Here is a 21,473-nt window from a genome sequence, read left to right as displayed (position 1 = left end):
TTAGGACACGACAGTTTGCGTTGATGGAATGTGCAGGTATAAAGAGACATTCCACGCACACCGATTTCCTTGATCTTGCAGTATAAGGCCATTACATTAGTCTGCATGCCTGTTTCTATTATTTTTATTATTCTTAGAAAGGAGCTTGCTTAAGAGATGATCTTAGGGATAAGAGCTGTAGAAAGCGTTTTTATTGGAGCAATAACATGTCTTGAAATAAAATTCAGGAACCGCAAGCAACAGTTGACGAATTTCGGCAATTGCGCAATATATAATTACAGTGCTGTTTGTGTAGCTCTGTGGATTGATGGTTACAGCTAAGCGGGTTTTTTTATTAGACCAATTAATATGCATGGAAAAAAAAAAAACAGAATGGCTTTTGGACACAAAAAAATCCTTCCCTCTGTTTGTAAATCTGAAGAATGGATTACGTACTCAGAAAGCCGACGGGACATCTCCCTTCCTCCCCGGTACCGTTAGCCGATCTAACAGAAGCTAGTACAAGTACCGTACTCCTGTTCAGCTGGGCCTGCGAAGGTGGAAGGGGGCTTGTATCAGCAGAGACAGCGGCGAGCCCTTCTGTGCATAAAGGGCCTGTTTCGAGGCTTAAAAAAACCTGTGGAATAGTTCTTTTTTTTCTGGATTGTGTGTTTTAAGGGTAAAAATCTGTGATCACTACACAAAGCTGCTGGTTATATGTATATAGATCGCAAAATGCTTGTAAAACTGAATCTGTGTTAAAAAGTAGTCATTGAGAAAGCAAGCACGTATTGGTGTTAAATCCGTCTTGCTGTGGCCATACCTGTAGAAATATCCATTAGCGATCGATTTAAAAAGGTATAATGGTAAGTCCACTTTCTCTTTTTTATAACTTTGAGAAGAAGTTGGCTGAAGCAGTAACTGTTGGAGGGACTTCCTTTAGTTGGGTTTTTAATTTTCCGTGATTATTACCGATGAAAGTTCCCTCAGGCAGACCTTAGCTGGCAGTTCTTGCTTCTGCAGCACACAGCCTTCAGGAACCGCGAGCAGTAGCTTTATGTTTTCCACCATCCGGTGTAGATACAGTTCTCACGGACATTGCGAAGGGTTGACCAAGAAGGTGATGGTTTTCAGGCGTTGGGAATATGCTTGAAGTTGAGTGTTGATGTGCCAGGGGTTGAAACCGCCTGAGGTCTTCTGTGAGCCGGGTTGGACACCCCTTGGTGTTGAACTGTAGCTCCGACACTCCAAATGCTTCTGCTGTCACCGATCTGTCCCTTCGCCCTCCTCCTGTCCTCATTTACAGAGATTACGTGTATCTTCAGGGCTTTTTTTCTTTTTAATTGCAAGGTCTGTGTTACTTTATCCCAGGCTTCAGCCCTGCGGTTCATTCTGACAGCATGGAAGAACCAGCAGCCCCATCAGAGACTTTTTTACCCCAGGAAATCGGACTATAATGAAAATGCTTAAGGAAAATACACATAACCTTGGCATTAGCTAGCATGCACGAAAATTCAGAATACCTGAGACTGGAGAGTAGTTTTAATGGTTTTATCAGTGTTATTTCTCCTTTCTCTGGTCCAAGACTTATATCTGGCTCCGAGGGCGAGTCGTCTGTGAGCTGGGGCTGCTGGGGCTGGTTACCGGGACTGCTGGGGCTGGTTACCGGGGCTGCTGGGGCTGGTTACCGGGGCTGCTGGCGTTGGTTACCGGGACTGCTGGGGCTGGTTACCGGGGCTGCTGGGGTTGGTTACCGGGGCTGCTGGCGTTGGTTACCGGGGCTGCTGGGGCTGGTTACCGGGACTGCTGGGGCTGGTTACCGGGGCTGCTGGGGCTGGTTACCGGGACTGCTGGCGTTGGTTACCGGGGCTGCTGGGGCTGGTTACTGGGGCTGCTGGGGCTGCTTACCGGGACTGCTGGGGTTGGTTACCGGGACTGCTGGGGCTGGTTACCGGGACTGCTGGGGTTGGTTACCAGGGCTGCTGGGGCTGGTTACCAGGGCTGCTGGGGCTGGTTACAGGGGCTGCTGGCGTTGGTTACTGGGGCTGCTGGGGCTGGTTACCGGGACTGCTGGGGCTGGTTACTGGGGCTGCTGGGGCTGGTTACCGGGGCTGCTGGCGTTGGTTACCGGGGCTGCTGGCGTTGGTTACCGGGACTGCTGGGGCTGGTTACCGGGACTGCTGGCGTTGGTTACCGGGGCTGCCGGGGCTGGTTACCGGGGCTGCTGGCGTTGGTTACCGGGGCTGCTGGGGCTGGTTACCGGGGCTGCTGGCGTTGGTTACCGGGGCTGCCGGGGCTGGTTACCGGGACTGCCGGGGCTGGTTACCGGGACTGCCGGCGTTGGTTACCGGGGCTGCTGGCGTTGGTTACCGGGGCTGCCGGGGCTGGTTACCGGGGCTGCCGGGGCTGGTTACCGGGACTGCTGGCGTTGGTTACTGGGGCTGCTGGGGCTGGTTACTGGGGCTGCTGGCGTTGGTTACCGGGACTGCTGGCGTTGGTTACCAGGACTGCTGGGGCTGGTAACCGGGGCTGCTGGGGCTGGTTACCGGGACTGCTGGCGTTGGTTACCGGGACTGCTGGGGCTGGTTACCGGGGCTGCTGGCGTTGGTTACCGGGGCTGCTGGGGTTACCGGGGCTGCTGGCGTTGGTTACTGGAGCTGCTGGGGCTGGTTACCGGGGCTGCTGGGGCTGGTTACCGGGACTGCCGGGGCTGGTTACCGGGACTGCTGGCGTTGGTTACCGGGACTGCTGGGGCTGGTTACCGGGGCTGCCGGGGCTGGTTACCGGGACTGCTGGCGTTGGTTACTGGGGCTGCTGGCGTTGGTTACCGGGGCTGCTGGCGTTGGTTACCGGAACTGCTGGCGTTGGTTACCAGGACTGCTGGGGCTGGTTACCGGGGCTGCTGGGGCTGGTTACCGGGGCTGCTGGCGTTGGTTACTGGAGCTGCTGGCGTTGGTTACCGGGACTGCTGGGGCTGGTTACCGGGGCTGCTGGGGTTGGTTACCGGGGCTGCTGGCGTTGGTTACCGGGGCTGCTGGGGCTGGTTACCGGGACTGCTGGGGCTGGTTACCGGGGCTGCTGGGGCTGGTTACCGGGACTGCTGGCGTTGGTTACCGGGGCTGCTGGGGCTGGTTACCGGGGCTGCTGGGGCTGCTTACCGGGACTGCTGGGGTTGGTTACCGGGACTGCTGGGGCTGGTTACCGGGACTGCTGGGGCTGGTTACTGGGGCTGCTGGGGCTGGTTACCGGGGCTGCTGGCGTTGGTTACCGGGGCTGCTGGCGTTGGTTACCGGGACTGCTGGGGCTGGTTACCGGGACTGCTGGCGTTGGTTACCGGGGCTGCCGGGGCTGGTTACCGGGGCTGCTGGTGTTGGTTACCGGGGCTGCTGGGGCTGGTTACCGGGGCTGCTGGCGTTGGTTACCGGGGCTGCCGGGGCTGGTTACCGGGACTGCCGGGGCTGGTTACCGGGAGTGCCGGCGTTGGTTACTGGGGTTGCTGGGGCTGGTTACCGGGGCTGCTGGCGTTGGTTACTGGGGCTGCCGGGGCTGGTTACTGGGGCTGCTGGCGTTGGTTACCGGGACTGCTGGCGTTGGTTACCGGAACTGCCGGCGTTGGTTACTGGGGTTGCTGGGGCTGGTTACCGGGGCTGCTGGCGTTGGTTACCGGGGCTGCCGGGGCTGGTTACCGGGGCTGCCGGGGCTGGTTACCGGGACTGCTGGCGTTGGTTACTGGGGCTGCTGGGGCTGGTTACTGGGGCTGCTGGCGTTGGTTACCGGGACTGCTGGCGTTGGTTACCGGAACTGCTGGCGTTGGTTACCAGGACTGCTGGGGCTGGTTACCGGGGCTGCTGGGGCTGGTTACCGGGACTGCTGGCGTTGGTTACCGGGACTGCTGGGGCTGGTTACTGGGGCTGCTGGCGTTGGTTACCGGGGCTGCTGGGGTTACCGGGGCTGCTGGGGCTGGTTACCGGGGCTGCTGGGGCTGGTTACCGGGGCTGCCGGGGCTGGTTACCGGGACTGCTGGGGCTGGTTACCGGGGCTGCTGGGGCTGGTTACCGGGGCTGCTGGCGTTGGTTACCGGGGCTGCTGGGGCTGGTTACCGGGACTGCTGGCGTTGGTTACCGGGACTGCTGGGGTTGGTTACCGGGACTGCTGGGGCTGGTTACCGGGACTGCTGGGGTTGGTTACCAGGGCTGCTGGGGCTGGTTACCAGGGCTGCTGGGGCTGGTTACAGGGGCTGCTGGCGTTGGTTACTGGGGCTGCTGGGGCTGGTTACCGGGACTGCTGGGGCTGGTTACTGGGGCTGCTGGGGCTGGTTACCGGGGCTGCTGGCGTTGGTTACCGGGACTGCTGGGGCTGGTTACCGGGACTGCTGGCGTTGGTTACCGGGGCTGCCGGGGCTGGTTACCGGGGCTGCTGGCGTTGGTTACCGGGGCTGCTGGGGCTGGTTACCGGGGCTGCTGGCGTTGGTTACCGGGGCTGCCGGGGCTGGTTACCGGGACTGCCGGGGCTGGTTACCGGGACTGCCGGCGTTGGTTACTGGGGTTGCTGGGGCTGGTTACCGGGGCTGCTGGCGTTGGTTACTGGGGCTGCCGGGGCTGGTTACTGGGGCTGCTGGCGTTGGTTACCGGGACTGCTGGCGTTGGTTACCGGAACTGCTGGCGTTGGTTACCAGGACTGCTGGGGCTGGTTACCGGGGCTGCTGGGGCTGGTTACCGGGACTGCTGGCGTTGGTTACCGGGACTGCTGGGGCTGGTTACCGGGGCTGCTGGCGTTGGTTACCGGGGCTGCTGGGGTTACCGGGGCTGCTGGCGTTGGTTACTGGAGCTGCTGGCGTTGGTTACCGGGGCTGCTGGGGCTGGTTACCGGGGCTGCCGGGGCTGGTTACCGGGACTGCCGGGGCTGGTTACCGGGACTGCTGGCGTTGGTTACCGGGACTGCTGGGGCTGGTTACCGGGGCTGCCGGGGCTGGTTACCGGGACTGCTGGCGTTGGTTACTGGGGCTGCTGGCGTTGGTTACCGGGGCTGCTGGGGCTGGTTACCGGGGCTGCTGGCGTTGGTTACCGGGACTGCTGGCGTTGGTTACCGGAACTGCTGGCGTTGGTTACCAGGACTGCTGGGGCTGGTTACCGGGGCTGCTGGGGCTGGTTACCGGGACTGCTGGCGTTGGTTACCAGGACTGCTGGGGCTGGTTACCGGGGCTGCTGGGGCTGGTTACCGGGGCTGCTGGCGTTGGTTACCGGGGCTGCTGGGGCTGGTTACCGGGGCTGCTGGCGTTGGTTACCGGGGCTGCTGGGGCTGGTTACCGGGGCTGCTGGGGTTACCGGGGCTGCTGGGGCTGGTTACCGGGGCTGCTGGCGTTGGTTACCGGGGCTGCTGGGGCTGGTTACCGGGGCTGCTGGGGTTACCGGGACTGCTGGGGCTGGTTACCGGGGCTGCTGGGGCTGGTTACCGGGACTGCTGGCGTTGGTTACCAGGACTGCTGGGGCTGGTTACCGGGGCTGCTGGGGTTACCGGGGCTGCTGGCGTTGGTTACCAGAGCTGCTGGTGTTGGTTACCGGGACTGCTGGGGCTGGTTACCGGGGCTGCTGGTAACTGCTTTCAGTCAGAGCTTTGTGTTTTGTGCTCAGAACTGGGAACTGCTGAATGTCGCTTCGTGACGCTGTTTGTACGAGGGCCCAGCTTTCTTGAAAAATAAAAAATAAAAGATATTATCTTTGTCAGCCAACAGAGATCTGGAAAAAAAATAGGAAAAAAATACTGCCTCAGTTTTGTCATCGTCTTCCGGCTTTATTTATTAAGGTTTAGTATAGTACAACAAAGTATAATGTAATCAATTAAATTACAGCGCGTACCTTACACATGGAATATGCTAACCTGCCCTGGAGCGCAGGGCTTTTTCCTTTTGACCTGGGTGCATCTCTTTAAAAACGTTGAAATATTTAGGACGTGTCATTCTTGTTAGAAACACGGAGGTTGTCCGCTTGTTGCATCTGTTCCTGCAGCTGGAAAGTTTCAAGGTCTGTGTGTTGCCAAGCACAATTTGTTGACCTTGTATCGTAAATCAAAAACTGGTGGACTCCGCAAGAAACATCTCAAATGAGATGTCCAACTCACTAGACTTTAAGGCTTAAATTCACTTCACATTTAGAATTACATTTCTGTAGGTCTTGGTCTTTTTTCTTTTTTAGTATAGTTATTTTTAAATCTAAAATAGGTATTGCTATTATTATTGCTATTATTGCTAAAATATTGTACTGAGGATGCTACAAAACATTCTGTAGGCTAGGGGAAAGTTGAAAAAAAAAGGCTTATTTTGAAAGTAGCTTAATTTTGGAGCATGGTGACCATTTGCCTTCTGTTTCTTGATGCCGTGGTAAGACGACAGTCAGTGGGCTTTCCACGCTGGCCCGTGCACTCTGTGTAAAACACCCAGGTTTAGCTGCACTGTCCTTCAGTCGTGTACGAGAGCGTGTCAAACACGCCCGGAGCTTTGCTAGGAGGTGTTTGCCTCTACTGATTCTAAACACCTCCGATAAAGGAGCTTCCGCAGTCTCACAGGCAGCTATTTCCAGTTTATCACTACCCCGTAGAGAGACCTCTTCCTAATTCCTAACCTAAGTTGTCTTCGCTGTAGATTTAGCCCTGTCTTCCTCCCCCTGTACTCGAGAGGCAGATTTGTCAGTATATGATAATTAAATGAAAATAGTTGTCACGTTTGTCACTAGCTACCTCTTCCCTAGTTTAAGGTGTTTCCCACCAGCCGTACGCCACACGCCTGGTATTTTCACCGTGCTCTTCTGGACTGTCTTGTTTTGTCTATGCTTTTCTTTAACAGTAGTGGGTTGTCGCTCGCACCGGGTCATGAGTGCAATACACTGCCATGTTTTGCCTCCTCCGCTTCTGAAAGAGCCTGTAGTATTTTGCAGTGCTTTCCGCGGCATTGCATTGCTGGTGCCTGTTTACTTGTGACCTGTGGAACTTGTCGTACTCTTGTACTCCCTCTGCAGTTGTTTCTTGTCATGGTTTTTATGTATGTGATTTCTCCTGCCAGCTACTTCCTACTTGTTTTTATTGAATTTCATCTTGTTGGCTTAGGGCAATTCAGTGGCTTTGTGTGAAGACATGACCTCTAAAGGGTTTTGTCAATTTGTGACATAATCTCTGCTCCATCATTCAAATCATTACAAAACCTCTTTGGCGGCCTCAGTTAAAATGCCTTTTAGTTTGATAATGAACTGGTAATTATTGGCTTTGTCCCCTGTAGTGTTCCTGAGCAGCTCTGTGCCCACTTACTTAATTAATGTATGCGACTGCCACAAAGGTGCATTAAAGTTCAGGTAAATTACACCTGCTCTTTTTCTTAAAACATCTGTCAAAGAAGAAAATTACAATAGTTTTAATTAACTTGTTTATTGTGTTGATTGTTTCTTGCGGTCTTGTTATCTAGATGTTTATAAACTGACTCTTTCAAATAATTTATTCTAGTATAGTTGTGGGTGTTAGAAGTGGCCTGGTTGACAGGCTAATATTCCCTGAACTTCTCATTTACAATAATTGGTACCAGCTTCCTCTTTTCCACTTGGCCAAGGTCTTCCACATCTTTTTTTGTTATTATTATTGTTTTCAAAGAATATTTGTAAGTTCTGGGAGACATCTGGTAATTCTAGAGGTAGATTAAGCAAGTTCTTTAAATTGCCCAGATTTTGCCAAACGGAATACAGATTATAGACAAATTGATGATAGGTGGATGATGAGGTGGACTGAAAACCGTCTGGGCTGAACTGACGGGCTCGAAGGGTTGTCAGCAGCAGCACAAAGTCCATCGGGAAGCCAGTCAATGGTGGTTTTACGCCAGGGGTCCATACATAGCATCAGGGGTCAGCAGCATCTTCATTAGTGACCTGGATGAGTGGACGGGAGGCTGCACCCTCAGTAGGCTTGCAGGTGATACCAAAGTGGGAGGAGTTGGTTGTGCTGCCATCCAGAGGAACCTCAACAGGCTGGAGAAATGGGCCGACGGGAACCTCATGAGGTTCAACAAAGGGAAGCGCCAAGTCCTGCCCCTGGGGAGGAATAACCCCAGGCACCAGTACATGCTGGGGGCATCTGGAAAGCAGCTTTGCAGAAAAGAACTTGGGGGTCCTGGTGGACACCAAGCTGAACGTGAGCCAGCAAGGGGCCCTTCCAGCAATGGAGGCCACCAGCCTCTTGGGCTGCATTAGAGAGGCATTGCCAGCAGATCAAGTGAGGTGGTTCTTTCCCTCTCAGCCCCGGTGACACGCGTCGTGGGGTTGTGTCCAGTGCTGGGTTTCCCAGTATGAGACAGACATGGACATACTGGAGTGAAGGGTCATTAGGATGATGTAGGACTTGGAGCATCTCTCGTACATGGAGAAGCTGAGAGCTGGGGTGCTTTAGCCTGGAGGAGAGCTCAGAGGGGATCGTAATGACGTGCATAAGTACTTGTTAGGTTGTTATCAAACTTATTTAAAAAAACGTAAAAAAGGAATAAAAGAAAAAAGGGCAAGAAAGAGAGACTGCTTAGCGAAGTGTTTCCAATATGCACAGTGAAGTGGGCGTTTCTAATATGCAAAGGCATGCCGTTTTGTTTTTCTCTCCCCCAGAAAACTGGTTCTTTGCCATTTCTCACTTATTTCTCAATGTCATTGCTCGGGGCGTCAAGGCTTCTTGTCCCTTCTGTCTCCCAGAAATGGCATCCAAGGAAATGGTGGCTGTTGTTTGAATGGTTAAATATGGCTTGAACTTTGGTAGATGTTTTTAAGTAGAACTTGGGTTTAAATGTAATCTGCTTTTGCTGCTAGTTTGCTCTGAAATATATCATTGTATTCACTTTACCGTAATGATTTAATATAAAATTATTTCAGATGTTCACATTTTTGATGCAGAATAATAAAATGCGATAGTACTGGTGAAGGAAAATTAAATAAAACGGGTAGTTCATACAGTAAACATTTTAATGTCTGTGTGACATAATTTTAAGTCACATGCCAGAGGACTTAGGAAAGGGAAATGGTCTCATTGTAAGATTTTTTTCTCTGAGAGTCATTGTAAACTTTTCCTATTCAAATTCTTATCACACCTTCTGATCTCGATCAGCACAGCAGCCTACTGTTCTGCGCGTTTAGCACTCAAATATGCGCTGCTGCCACCATTCCCATTTCTTACCAGTTAAGCTATGTGTATCCGATCGTGATCAAAACTTCTTGAACCCTGGAAAATAAGTGCAAGTGTTTTCTATACCTTTTTCAGTGTTTCTGTAAGGTTTTTGCCTCCCGAGTGATGGTATGAATATGGACGGGTGTATCTAGAACAAGAGTAGTTGCTCACTCTCGAGCTTTATCTGGCAAAGTCGACATGGGTGAAGGCAGGCTGTGAACGTGAAGCACGGTGTGGCTATTTCTGAACCAGCTGTGCGTACGAGCGGTTCTGCAGTCAAGGTGCCACGGCTTGTTGTTCTCTCAAGGAGGGTGGCTTCATCCTCTCTGCCCTTTTCTGCTCCTGGCACTCATTCCCCCTCCTCCCTTTTCACTTCTGCCTGCCCTGACGATTTTACACCCTTCCAGTTATTTCCTTATAGCACCAAATGGGCAGAAAACTCTCCAAAGTTGTGATTTACTTTTTTTTCCTCCTCGAGTTAGTTTTCGTCAGCATTTTGGAGTGACCGTGCAGGTGGTAAGGAGGAGGTAAGAGCACTGAGCCCCAGCAGAGAAGTAGGACGTTCCCCTCTCGGTGCGGGGGAGCTGCTAAATTGGCTCCTTTATCCTCTAGAGCAAGACTGCGTTATTTCATTCTATTGCGTTTTTTGGGGTTTTTTTAATATGTATTATTTTATTCCAGACTACTTATGGCATCATTTGCTCTGTTTGTTGCCCCACTGCCCTGGCTTGGATTTCATATGTTCTTTTGGCTTCCACAGGGACAACTCGAAGCCCACTAGAAACAGGAGAATCCTTTTTGGTGGATTCAGACAAGTTTTCATTCTGGCTCATCAGTCATATAAATAAAGTGTGACTTTTAAAGTAACAGTTGTAAAATCTTGACGATCCAGAACATGCAGTTGTAGTGGGATGTTTAATGTAGTAACACTCTTTCTCCTTCTTGTAGGTCCTTTTGTTCTGCATCACAGCTGCTCTGTTCATGTTCTTTTTCAGGTATGTTGCTAGTATATCTATTTATGTTTGTAAAGATTATTTTAAACGGGATTTCTAAGAGCTTACATGATTTTTGTTATTCATCTGGAAACTTGTATGTTCTCAACTCAAGCTCTCTGAATTGAGCGGAGTGCTTCTATGGCATTAAAAACCCAGTGCTGTGAACATAATTAGGCTAAAAAGGGAAATGCTGAGTTAAATGCTTTAAATCTGGAGATTATACTGACTACTTAAGGAGCCTCCTCTCATCTCATAATTAAGACCCTGGAGATCTAATATTACATAGTATGAAAATGGCTGAAATGATGCTTTTCATGTAAGTTCTTAAATAGCTTACGTCAGGGAGGATAATGGTTTGTCTTCTGCTGAAAACAGAGGAGACAGGAAAATGAGATTTTACAGTCTTAAATAATAGCGAATATTCAACACATGCAGGTGCAACTTCCTTTTAATTATTCATAAGTTATCGGTAGTAATCCATTTTTAATTTTTGTTAATTTTTCACAAGTTATCGGTCGTCATCCATTTTTAAAACATAAAGTAGTGGGATCGGCTGAGACACTCATTTGAATAACTTTTCTCTCTCTTGGTTTGCAAGATGTATGTAATAAGTCATTTACCTTGTCATTGCTTCCCTCTTAAACACCAGACCTCTCAAATTTTCTGTATTATATCTCAAGCTGGAAAGTTGCTTGCTGAAGTAACCTTTGACTCCAGCCCTTTGACTTAGAATTTTCTGTGGCACGTAGCCATCTATGGCTCTTCAAGCCGTGTGATCCCCTGGTAATTGCAAAACTCTGGAAGCTGCAGCTTGTTTTTTCGTAATTCCATTACTTACGAATTACTTACGGATATTGGCCAAGAACAGTCCGTGGATAAGGGAAAGCCGTTAATTTAAAGGATTCGAAGAAGCATTCCTCCTTTCATCTACCACCCATTAAGACCCTTGTATTGGCAGTCTTCTTGTTTTATTTCCTTCTGCTTCCCAGAGTCATGGCATAGCAACCTCGGAGAATTTGACTTGGAAGGTTGAAGTTAGACACCTGTCTGTATGAACGCTGGTTAAACCAACCCAAAACACTAAAATGCTGGTCAAAGCAAGAAATGTGTGATTTTGGAGGAAGCTAATTGTCTCCTGTTTATGTCTTTGGTAATGGAGCGGTGTTTTAGAGACAACCTGGAAGTTAAATGAGGACTGACCGGAGCCCGGAGGTGTTTGGTGAATTCCTCCCTGACCTGACACAGCAGCACTGACAGTTGAATGGGCTCCAAACCACTTTCTCTTCTAAAATTAGTCTCTCCGTGCCAGGCTTGATGGTCGTCCGGTTGAGCAATCAGCAGCAACATTTAATTCCTTTGTCTCTGGTGTTGTAACACCAGAATTAAAAGAGAGGACCAGGAGGTTATAGGTCCAGTAGTTTAATTCTCAGAAGGAAAAAAAAAATCAAAATAATTTTTTTTGTTTGTAAACATGAACAAATACAGTAAATCAAAGAAGATTTATCAAAAAATAGTTAGCACAGAGCAACTTGTTTTCTTCTTTCTTTCTGAGTGTAATTGGTTTTGTGGTCAGAACTGCTTCCCAGTGGTTCATGTGGTACTTTCCTAAAGTACCGAGGTACAGACGGTCTGTGTGAAAATACCTTTGGGTAAGCACAGAACGCCCAGGATAATACGTGGACGGAGTTATCGGCAGGGTACCACTGTCAGCCAGAGGATGTATTGACTGCGTTGACAAGCACCCGCTCAGGCCCTCCTTTGTTTAGTATTTTTATATTTAAATAACGACGAAGATAACAGTGAAAGTGGTTGTTACATGTGCAGGTAAAACTGCTGGCTGGGAAGTGCAGTTGCTTTGCAGAACAGGGTTGGAATTCAGTCGCGAAGCTGTAAAGCGGGTTGGTCGTGCCGGGGCTGCGGGGACACGGTTGCAGGTAAGGAGCGGTGGGGAATCAAAGGGTTCGGGAGCAGTTCACTGAAAAACACCCACCAGTAACCGTCGCACACTGACAGCTGGGTGTAAGCCGACAACGTCACACTCCTGTAACACGGGAAACGCCGTGATGGGATGCGTAGAGCTTCAGAGGTACATAAAATCGTCTTTTTGTTGTACTTAATGTTTAAGAAGTCCTCAGTGCATTTTTGTGTCCTGTTTGATTATTACACGCTAAGAAGAGTACAGAAGAGGCAGAGAAACCTCAGAGTTTTTCCTCCAGTGATCTGGAGTTTGGAAAATGTGGTTTATTTAAAAAGGATGGATTGCGGTTGTTTACTTTTTAAAAAAAATAAATAAGGGATGGAATAACTGTCTCCATGTGCTTACAAGACTGCTGAAGAGAGGAAGAGAATAAATAGTCTGTTCTCACCGGCTGTGATAGAAAGGATAAGAGATAACACAGGAAGACATTTCTTCTTACGGTAATAAATTGCAGCATGGATGAGCTCACTTAGACAGTGAGGCAGGAAATCTTAAGAAAGAAGCAGAGAAAAGACTCCCTGGCGAGGCTACGGATTATCTATCTTTCCAGATCCGTAGGAACAGATTGTGTATAATATAGGTGTTACCGCTTAGGGAAAGGAATACTGGACTTCCTCAGTCTCTTCCACTTTTTGATGCGCATCAGTGACTGTCACACTGTGAAATATCACATGGAATAAGCTATCAAAGACAGTGGCCAGTGAAGTCTTTGGAGGAGGAGAACCTTGCCGTGCGTTGTTGAATGCAACTTGCAAGGTGTACCTGGAAAAAATGCCAAATTACAGCTGGGTGCTGTAGAAATCACCATGTCTTGTAAAATGTACGGAGTGGGGACAGGAGGGCAGGGAACACGTCAGCGGTCCGGGGGCATCTCTGAAAATTCATAGAGGGAGAAACGTGACTCTTCTACCACACTGAATTAAAGTGTTCTTCCAGGATATCTAGTCGTGGAAATTTAGTAGGAGAGGAACAGCTACCCAGGGAGAAGACAGATGAGATCGCTCCATCAGTCCTCAAAGTTTTTGTTGAGTTTGTCTGGACTGGGATTGTGAGTTGGTCGTTGTCTTACCCTATATGTTAATTCATCATTGATTCCTTTCCGTAAGATTTTGGACAACCCCCGGAGGAATCCTCTGTGGATCTATCCAGAGCCCAGAGGGAGGCAATCTTCCCGTCTCCATTGTTATCTAAAATAGAAAAGAATTGGGAGAGTTGCTAAACTGCATTTCCTCTCTTTGATGACTCAAAATCACTTCTTCCTTTTCCTAATCATAAGCGGATCAAACTGACAAAATCGTACTAGAATTACAGTACCTTCGGAAAAGTCTCAGAAAAATACCTTATTCAAAGTCAGATCTGCTTGGCTTGTAGAATATTTTCCCATCGACTGTGAAATGCTGTTCACTGCATACAAGCATTTATTGACGCTCTCAGAGGTGGCTTTTTGTCCTCTCCATCCCGCCACAATGTTCTAACAGGTGCTGAGAGCAGTAGCACTTCTGGTCACCAAGATCATATGTAAACCCTTTCGTCATTAGAGATAAAATCCTAATTTCTAAACGGTGTAATCTGAAGCTTAAAACCCTTCTGAAATGAGACTTAATGTCAGCATAGCTACCAAAATACGAGAGATGCTTGAGAGTCAAATGACACAAGGAATAAAAGCGAAGTAGTCTTTATTTTCTCGGTTCCTATAAATTGCCTTACCTGAGGCTATTGTTAAGTTTTCTGAACTTAAAAGTGATTGATGTCCCCAGTCGGTCGCTCTGGTTGGCACCAGCATTCCTGGTGGCTCCAGGGTTAACTGGATTTAGCTGCTGGTTTTGCTCTGTGTAGTTTTGAGCTGGAGCGTTTTCCTTGCAGAGCTCGTACCGCCATGCGCAGTCGCTGCCATTGGGGTAGCGATTGGGGTGGGCCTGTGAAACAGAGATGCTCTTCGGCATTCACGTGGACTTTTGTCGTTTTAAAGTGAGTGCGTACCAGTGTGAGCTTTGCTGAGCCTAGGAGATGAAGAGCAATTTGGGTCGGAAAGTTCAAAACTGTCGTCTTCGTGGCAGAATGAAGGTATATTCTGTATGTCCCACAACTTTCAGGATGTCTTTCAGGTTGCCATGTTAAGTTGAGCTTGCTCGGTGTTGCTTCTGGAAGGCAAGCGCTCTGGTTTACAGTTACCCACTAAAAGAGAACAAAATCAATATGGCACAAGACTGTAACACGATGGTACCTCTCCCTTGGTGTGGGTGTTCTCCTACCCACACCGTTAGGAAATAGGGCTGCAACAGGTGTATGACTCCTGGTCTGTGGAAGTATAGGCAAGTTCTTCTCGATTTCTTTGAGTTATTTCCTTTTCTAGAATAACGAATTTTCTCATCGTAATGTCTCTCTTGAATTGTTTTCAAAACAAATTCTGTGCTGGTCCTTTGGCCAGGCAGTTGTAATTCGCTGATGTTTCTCTCTGATTGCCAACCCCATCAACGCATCTGATCTCTGCCTCCAAAGCAGGAGGAAGGTTCAGAAGCCTCTGTAATGGATCTGAGGAGTTCCTTATTAAAAAAAAATGGAAGTATTCAGGTAATCTTCCTATCATTTGGTAAATAAAAGGTTTCTCCAATTGTAAAATGAATGCCCTTTACTCTCTGTTGGAAGGCTTTGTCCTGACATCGTGTTGACTTGCTACCCCTGCTCCTCACAGCCCATCCCCATGGCAGATGTTCTGCGCTAGTTGAAAGCTTTGTCAAGCAGCCTTGATATTTATCCCTGGGGTTTCCCCCAAATTCTGTTGGACTGTTCAAACGTTATTGCATCTGCTACGGGACAACAAGAAGAAGAAGGCGCCAAATCTCAAGAGCTAAGAAGGGACGTTACAGAACGTGGTAGAAGAAAAACCAGGAATAGTTACTTCAGAATAGGTAACGTGAGGAGAAGGGAGTCAGAATGAAAGGTAAATTCAGAAGAGCAATAGAGAAGGGAAGACAGTAGGAACAGGGAAGGAGAGAGTGATGAAGAGGGGGAAAAAATAAGATCAAGTCAGCAGACAGGAGAAAAAATAGAAGAAAATACTAGGAAAATAGCAGCTGCAATGCAGATGATAGGTTTACAAGCAGCAATGTTATATTTACAGACAGAGGAAGCATATTTTAGTGTCTCTTTTTTTTTCTTTTTTTTTCTTTTTTTTTTTTTCCATCCTCTTTTTCTGGTTCTTTTCTGCTAACTTATGCCTCTGTTTTGTCTCAGAGTGCTCTGCTCAGCTCCAGTGGAAGTGATGAAATGATGCGTCACTCACTTGTGGATAACTGTGGTGTACGGTAACTTGGGTAGTGCCGTCTCCATAAGGTGTGTTTAATGCACCCGTGTAGGTAACCACAGTCGAAACAGGATTCTTGCCCTTTCCACCTTTTTTTTTCCTCAAAAACTTACATACAGAAGTGTGTCTGGAGAGAGGAACGTTCCCATATCTGTAGGAATTCCTTTTCCGGTGACACTGAGCTCCACTGGGAACTTAATACTCATCACTTCCTCAAAAAAATGTTGCTTGTCATGTCATATGGTGTCATGTGTGATTTGGTTAAAAATGCACCGTTTTTTGAAGTGTCTTGATACAAAAGCGCACTTCTCTTTAATGCTTCTATTTAAAAAAAAAATAAAATTGCAGTTTGCATGGAATTAAGGTTATGGGAGGAAAGTTTTTGATTATACCATGACTTCATGTCATCTTATTTCAGTTCAAATAATTCATGGTACTTTCTGTCCAGAATACTGATTCAGAATAATTGAATAGAGTAAAATGAACAAGCAGCAGAAATCTCATATGCATAAAATAAATATTTGTAAAATACAATTCAATTAATGTTATTTTAGTAGCAGTTTTATGTTGAATTTTACAGTGGAGTTTTTTGGAAGGGTGATGCAGTGGTGGTGCGTATTTGAAGAAATCCACATAATAGAAAACTTGCAATCTCCGCACAATAAATGAACACCTACATATAAATCCGAGCCACATAAATTTAGGAAATCCAGCAATTTGTGTGAATACGTGTTGGCAGACGACGGCACTGGTTGCTATAGTAGTTAATCCTTAGACTATATACTCCCGGTTTATAATAGGCATATGTTAATTCATCTGTTCTGAACCCTAGAGAGGAAAGCCCCACGTACGAGCTGAAACCAGCTATTATGGGAAGCTGGATGTTTCTGACGATTGACTGATCATAAGTTGAGGATGAAGTCTGCCTTCTGTAGAGATAGATGTTAAAATGTTGTTCTCTGAAACAATGATTTCAGACAGTTGCTGTGATTTCTCAGAGCAGAACGTGGTGGTTTTCGTAACTCGGGGTTTGGGTAGCTCACGACACAAGGCTCCTGGTCTCTTACTATCATTATGTATTATCTAGTGATTCAAAATGGATCATGAAAAATATAATGAAAGAACATCTACTGTCATATACTGCCATTAAGATGGAATATTGAAACTTGTGTAAAGCCACTGAAAACCTTTAAGAAAGGTCCTTTTGTTTGCAGAGCCCTTTATCTCATTAATGAAATTCTAGCTTCCCAAATTACAGCTATTTACTTTTCTTTCCCCGTGAGACACGTATCCTGTAATTTATTCAGTACTTTTGACATGATATTTCAAAGTGCCTTTATTTTCTTTTAAATATGTGTGGTACCGGTGCCGAATCAGTCTCTCGTTTAGTCACCGAAGCTCCCTTTTGTACAGAAGCAACTACTTGAAAGATATTTTTGCCTTTTAATTCTACTTGCTTTTTTACTGTAGAATGAGCAAACTTAGTAGTCAGAGTTACTGTTATATGGATTTAATATCAAATACTCTCCCTCTGTCTTATAAAGATTATTTTTAAGTCTTTTACATTTGCTGTAGAGTTATGGGAGCACATTAAAAGTCCTCTGCTATTGAATTACAAGGTAATAATCAGAAGAAAAAAGCCGGTGAGAATTTTTTTCCATGTTTATATACGTTTTTTGCTGTCCTTATATAAACCTCTCGAAGTTAGCATGGTTTTGGTAACTGTCGTGAAACTTGATTTCTTAGGTACTTTGGTTGACCTGGTGGGTAGGTGAAAACACGCAGTCTCCTGAGAAACGCTGTAAATATCAGTTGATTTTATTTAGTGTGAGCAAAAGTAAAACGCGGCATTTCAGGAGGGGGCTGCGGATGAGCAGATAACCTCGGAGGTCACCGCTGGCCCTTCTCTGGCAGAGCACGGCCTTGAGGGTCACATGTGCTCAGCCCAGGTATAAATGTGTGGGTAGAAAGGTCAGATGGTCTGTCTTCTGTTTATACACCAATAGAATAGAAGGTGAAAAAGTATTTTTACTTCTTTATTTTCATGGAGCATTTTGGGTTTTTTTCTCTCTCTCATACTCTTTTACCAGGCTTGGCTTTTTCTTTTTTTTTGTCCCTTAAACCTTGCAGCGTCATGTAGTGTTGTTTGGGTTTTGGTTGGAAGTTGCTGCCGAGTTTTGCCGAGCTCTGGTCCTGGCGCTCTCTGCATTCACCGTGGAGGGAGCCTGATCTCCCCAAGCTCACGTGGTGCGTCTGCCTCTGTCTTAAAAAGGAGGTAGCAGAGTTAAAGATAAGCCTTAAGCGTATATTTGAAGTGCAAAAATTTGACATATTTTTCGTACAGGTAAGAATAATTTCTAGACTTAAAAGCATTACAAAGAAAATATATAATAGGGCGCAAAGTTGTGGTGTCCAGCAGGACATGGTGGGCATGGTCAGTAGGTTCAGGAGCATCTCCTGACGATGTCCTTGCACCTCCTTTAATCTGTGGTGGCTGCTGTAGGACGTCCATGGGCAAATCACAGTTTTTCTGTTTCTGTATTCTTATATTTGCAAGTCCAAATCACTGTTTCTCCTGTGTTCATTTCCGTAGTGTGGGAGGAATGGGACAATACTGGTATCCATACAATTAAAAGAAATAAATTCTGATTTCCAGTGCAGCGTTAAAGAGAACCTTACAGCAATGTGATCTTCGGTGTGTCTGTGGTTCCTGTTGTAAACAGGTTTTCAAAATTCATCTTCAGTTTTAGGCACCCGTCTCATATGTTTAGGTTAGGAAATATGAGGAAAAAGATGGCAAATCAAGAGGGCACTTCCAATCTCGTGTGGGCTTCACGGATGTTGCAGAGTTGTCTCTCTCTAGCTGGTGATAGAGGTGACTGGGCCCCAAGCTCACTTGCATAAATCTAGGTGGGATAAATCTAAGCTAATGTCTTTCCTTAAATTTACCTCGAAACCATATTAAAATAGTTCTGAGAGGTGATAAGTGGTAAGAATTCATGAAATGCTGAGGTCACGCGTCCGTGATTTTTCCATGGTTTTTCTAACTTGTTCTGCATACATGGCTTGTATTAGCCTTCTATTTCATGAACATTTTTTGGCTTTAATATGAAAAATTCTGCTAATAAGAGCAAAAAAGGAAGGGGACATATATATGTATAAAATTATATACTTAAGTATTGATTTTTCTGGGTTATGACCAAAGCCAGGGGAATGGGAATGACAGGAAAAAGACATCATAGAATTAGTGCTTTCCTACATGGAAAAATTATGTCAAATATTTGAAAGCCTCTTTCTGAATTCTAAATAAAATTCATTTAATTTGTACAGGAATATAAAGTATAAAACTGCGGTGGACTTTGTAATTTCTCTAGATCCTAGTCAAGAGTAAGAGGAGAAACCATTTCTACTTCAGATGCATCCTAGAGATGCCGCTCATGAATTGAGAAGGCAATTTAAATTTGCTTTTGTTTTATTTTTATCTTTCAAAAAACACACAACCATGTTATCATGGACTTGCTACTGAATTTTGGTAATATTCACCTATGTCTGTCTTTTTTTTTTCCCAATTTGAGAATAGTGTTTAAAGTATTCCTTTGAATTAGACACCTGTCAAATAATGTCCAGTCAATATGCTTTTTTCCTGGTGCCGTATAAATTTTTCTTGAAAAGTATGTGATAACAACCTAGTAAGTTTAGGGATTAGAATGTAACATTTACTATTCGAGTTTACCTTCTGAATCTGCATGTTTGTGATGCTGAAATGTTACTGGAACTTACTAGCCTTGAGGCACCAGGAGTTAGCGGACTGCTTTCCTGAGAGTGTCCCAAGAGACGACTTACGGTGTCTTGATGATGATAGCTCACGGATCACAGAATTGTAGGGCTTGGAAGGAACCTTTAGCGATCATCTAGTCCAAACCCCTAACAGTTAATCGCTCAATGTCTGTTGGATTGACAGTTTTTTCCGAGGAAATGCCTGCCACATGGGTTTATATTCCTCGCTCCCGTTATTTGCTGTCAGCCGCGGTTTGGCGGTGGTGCCAGGCCAGGCGGCGTCGAGGAGCCCACGTGTGTCTCCGGTAAGAGGTGTCGGAGCCGCGTCTGTGTGCATCCCAGAGAGCGAAAACAAACCTCAGCATCTGCGTGGTAGGATTTAGGTGTTCAAAGGGATAAGCATAAATACCTCTACGATATCTCAAACGCTCCTTTTGATAGTAAGTTTTAGGAGGAGAGAAGCAGCTCTTAAAAATCAGAGCCGCCGTTCCCTGGTGCCGTCCCGGTGCGGGGCCGTGCCCGTGCCCAGTGCCCGTCTCTGCCGGCCCCGTCCCAGCCGTCAGCTCCGCAGTGTCTCCTGAAAAGCGGGCGAGGGGACAGGAAAGGTGAGACCGAGCCTACCACAGCAGCGGTGTTGTTATCCGCGGAGACGGGTGACTTGTGCGGCTCTCCCCGTGCCAGCTGCCGGCAGCGGCGCTGGGAGCTGCCGCGAGGGAAGGGGCCGGGAGGAGGCGGTGGGGGAAGGGATGCTCCTCTCCATTCCAAACCTTTTCTTTTTTGAATCCCTCTCGCCCCTTTGCCTCTGCATACACCCGAGGATGGCTGATGGGCTACGCCAAGTGCCAAAACTGGCTGCTGCTCCTTTGCCTGCTCTCGTTACCAGAGACGCGGCTTGACCAGAGGAATGCACGGAGGGGAGAGAGGACGGTGTCCGCAGTGAAGGTGTAAAAGGCCACGCGGGAGAGGGTTCCCACCAGCCGTGAACGAGCTGTCGCAGAAGGAGTGGGAGAACACGGGTGGTTGCGTTATTAAGGCTGTCGTGCAGCTTCACGTCTTTGGTTTTACTGCGGCTCTTCAGAGAGAGCACTTATTTAAAGCCGTATTGGATCATCCAGGTACCTAATTTACAAGTCACCAGGTCGTTTCCCCCCCCCTTTTTTTTTCCTCCCTCTTGATCTAATAGAGAAACATTATATGCTCTTGCAGCACTCTGTGTCTTCAACTCCGTTTTTATATACCTAAGCATTACCTAAACCTTTAATATGCTCAAATGATACCCCAGAACAAAGGTGATCATTGTCCTCTTGGCTTTTCTTTTAAAAAAGATGGAGACGGCCTCAAATCCCTCGAACCACCTTTCTTGTTACAGGAGGTTTTCCAGTCCCAGTTCATACTATTTTTGGCTTCGTCTTTCAAGTTGAAAAGGTGACAGTGGATTGAAATAAGTAGGCACGTATTTTATTGCTGTGTTATAGTCTTGTCTTCAAACTAGTTCTTGAAGGTATAAGCCGTGGTTAGATTAGATCCAACTGGGGAATATTAACTGCGTGGGCTGAAGTCGGGCTGGCTTGTTGTTTTCCCCTGGTTAAATCACGCTGCTCCCGATCCTCCAGTGCACAGAAAGGCTGCGGAGTAGACTTCCTCGGCTGCCGGTGAGCGGAGGAAATGCTGTTCTGTCTAATTCCCGTCCCTCCCAGCTTTTTTTGTGGTTGCAGCTTTTCATATTGAGATACGCTGATATCTCTGTTCCTTTATGATATGGTAGATACGCCGATATGGCTGTTCCTATATGTTATGGTAGGTACGCCGATATGGCTGTTCCTATATGATATGGTAGGTACGCCGATATGGCTGTTCCTATATGATATGATAGATATGCCGACATGGCTGTTCCTATATGATATGGTAGGTACGCCGATATGGCTGTTCCTATATGTTATGGTAGGTACGCCGATATGGCTGTTCCTATATGATATGGTAGGTACGCCGACACGGCTGTTCCTATATGATATGGTAGGTACGCCGACACGGCTGTTCCTATATGATATGGTAGGTACGCCGATATGGCTGTTCCTATATGATATGGTAGGTACGCCGACACGGCTGTTCCTATATGATATGGTAGGTACGCCGACACGGCTGTTCCTATATGATATGATAGATACGCCGATATGGCTGTTCCTATATGATATGGTAGGTACGCCGACATGGCTGTTCCTATATGATATGGTAGGTACGCCGACACGGCTGTTCCTATATG

At 47.2% G+C, this 21,473-nt stretch overlaps 1 protein-coding gene across 1 annotated transcript in view; it reads left to right on the top strand.

The window, feature by feature from the left end:
* Window positions 1-21,473, top strand: part of TMEM135 (transmembrane protein 135) — a 198,633-nt gene that overhangs the window by 118,731 nt on the left and 58,429 nt on the right. Inside the window, exon 6 of the mRNA XM_054223831.1 lies at window positions 10,108-10,154. Coding sequence (XP_054079806.1) covers window positions 10,108-10,154 — 47 coding nt within the window. The remainder of the gene's footprint in view (window positions 1-10,107; window positions 10,155-21,473) is intronic.

The sequence above is a fragment of the Rissa tridactyla genome, chromosome 1 (genome assembly GCF_028500815.1).
Source record: "Rissa tridactyla isolate bRisTri1 chromosome 1, bRisTri1.patW.cur.20221130, whole genome shotgun sequence".
NCBI classification, from domain to species: Eukaryota; Metazoa; Chordata; class Aves; order Charadriiformes; family Laridae; genus Rissa; species Rissa tridactyla.
Note: the sequence above shows the minus strand (reverse complement) of the source record. Positions and strands in the feature narration are given on the sequence as shown.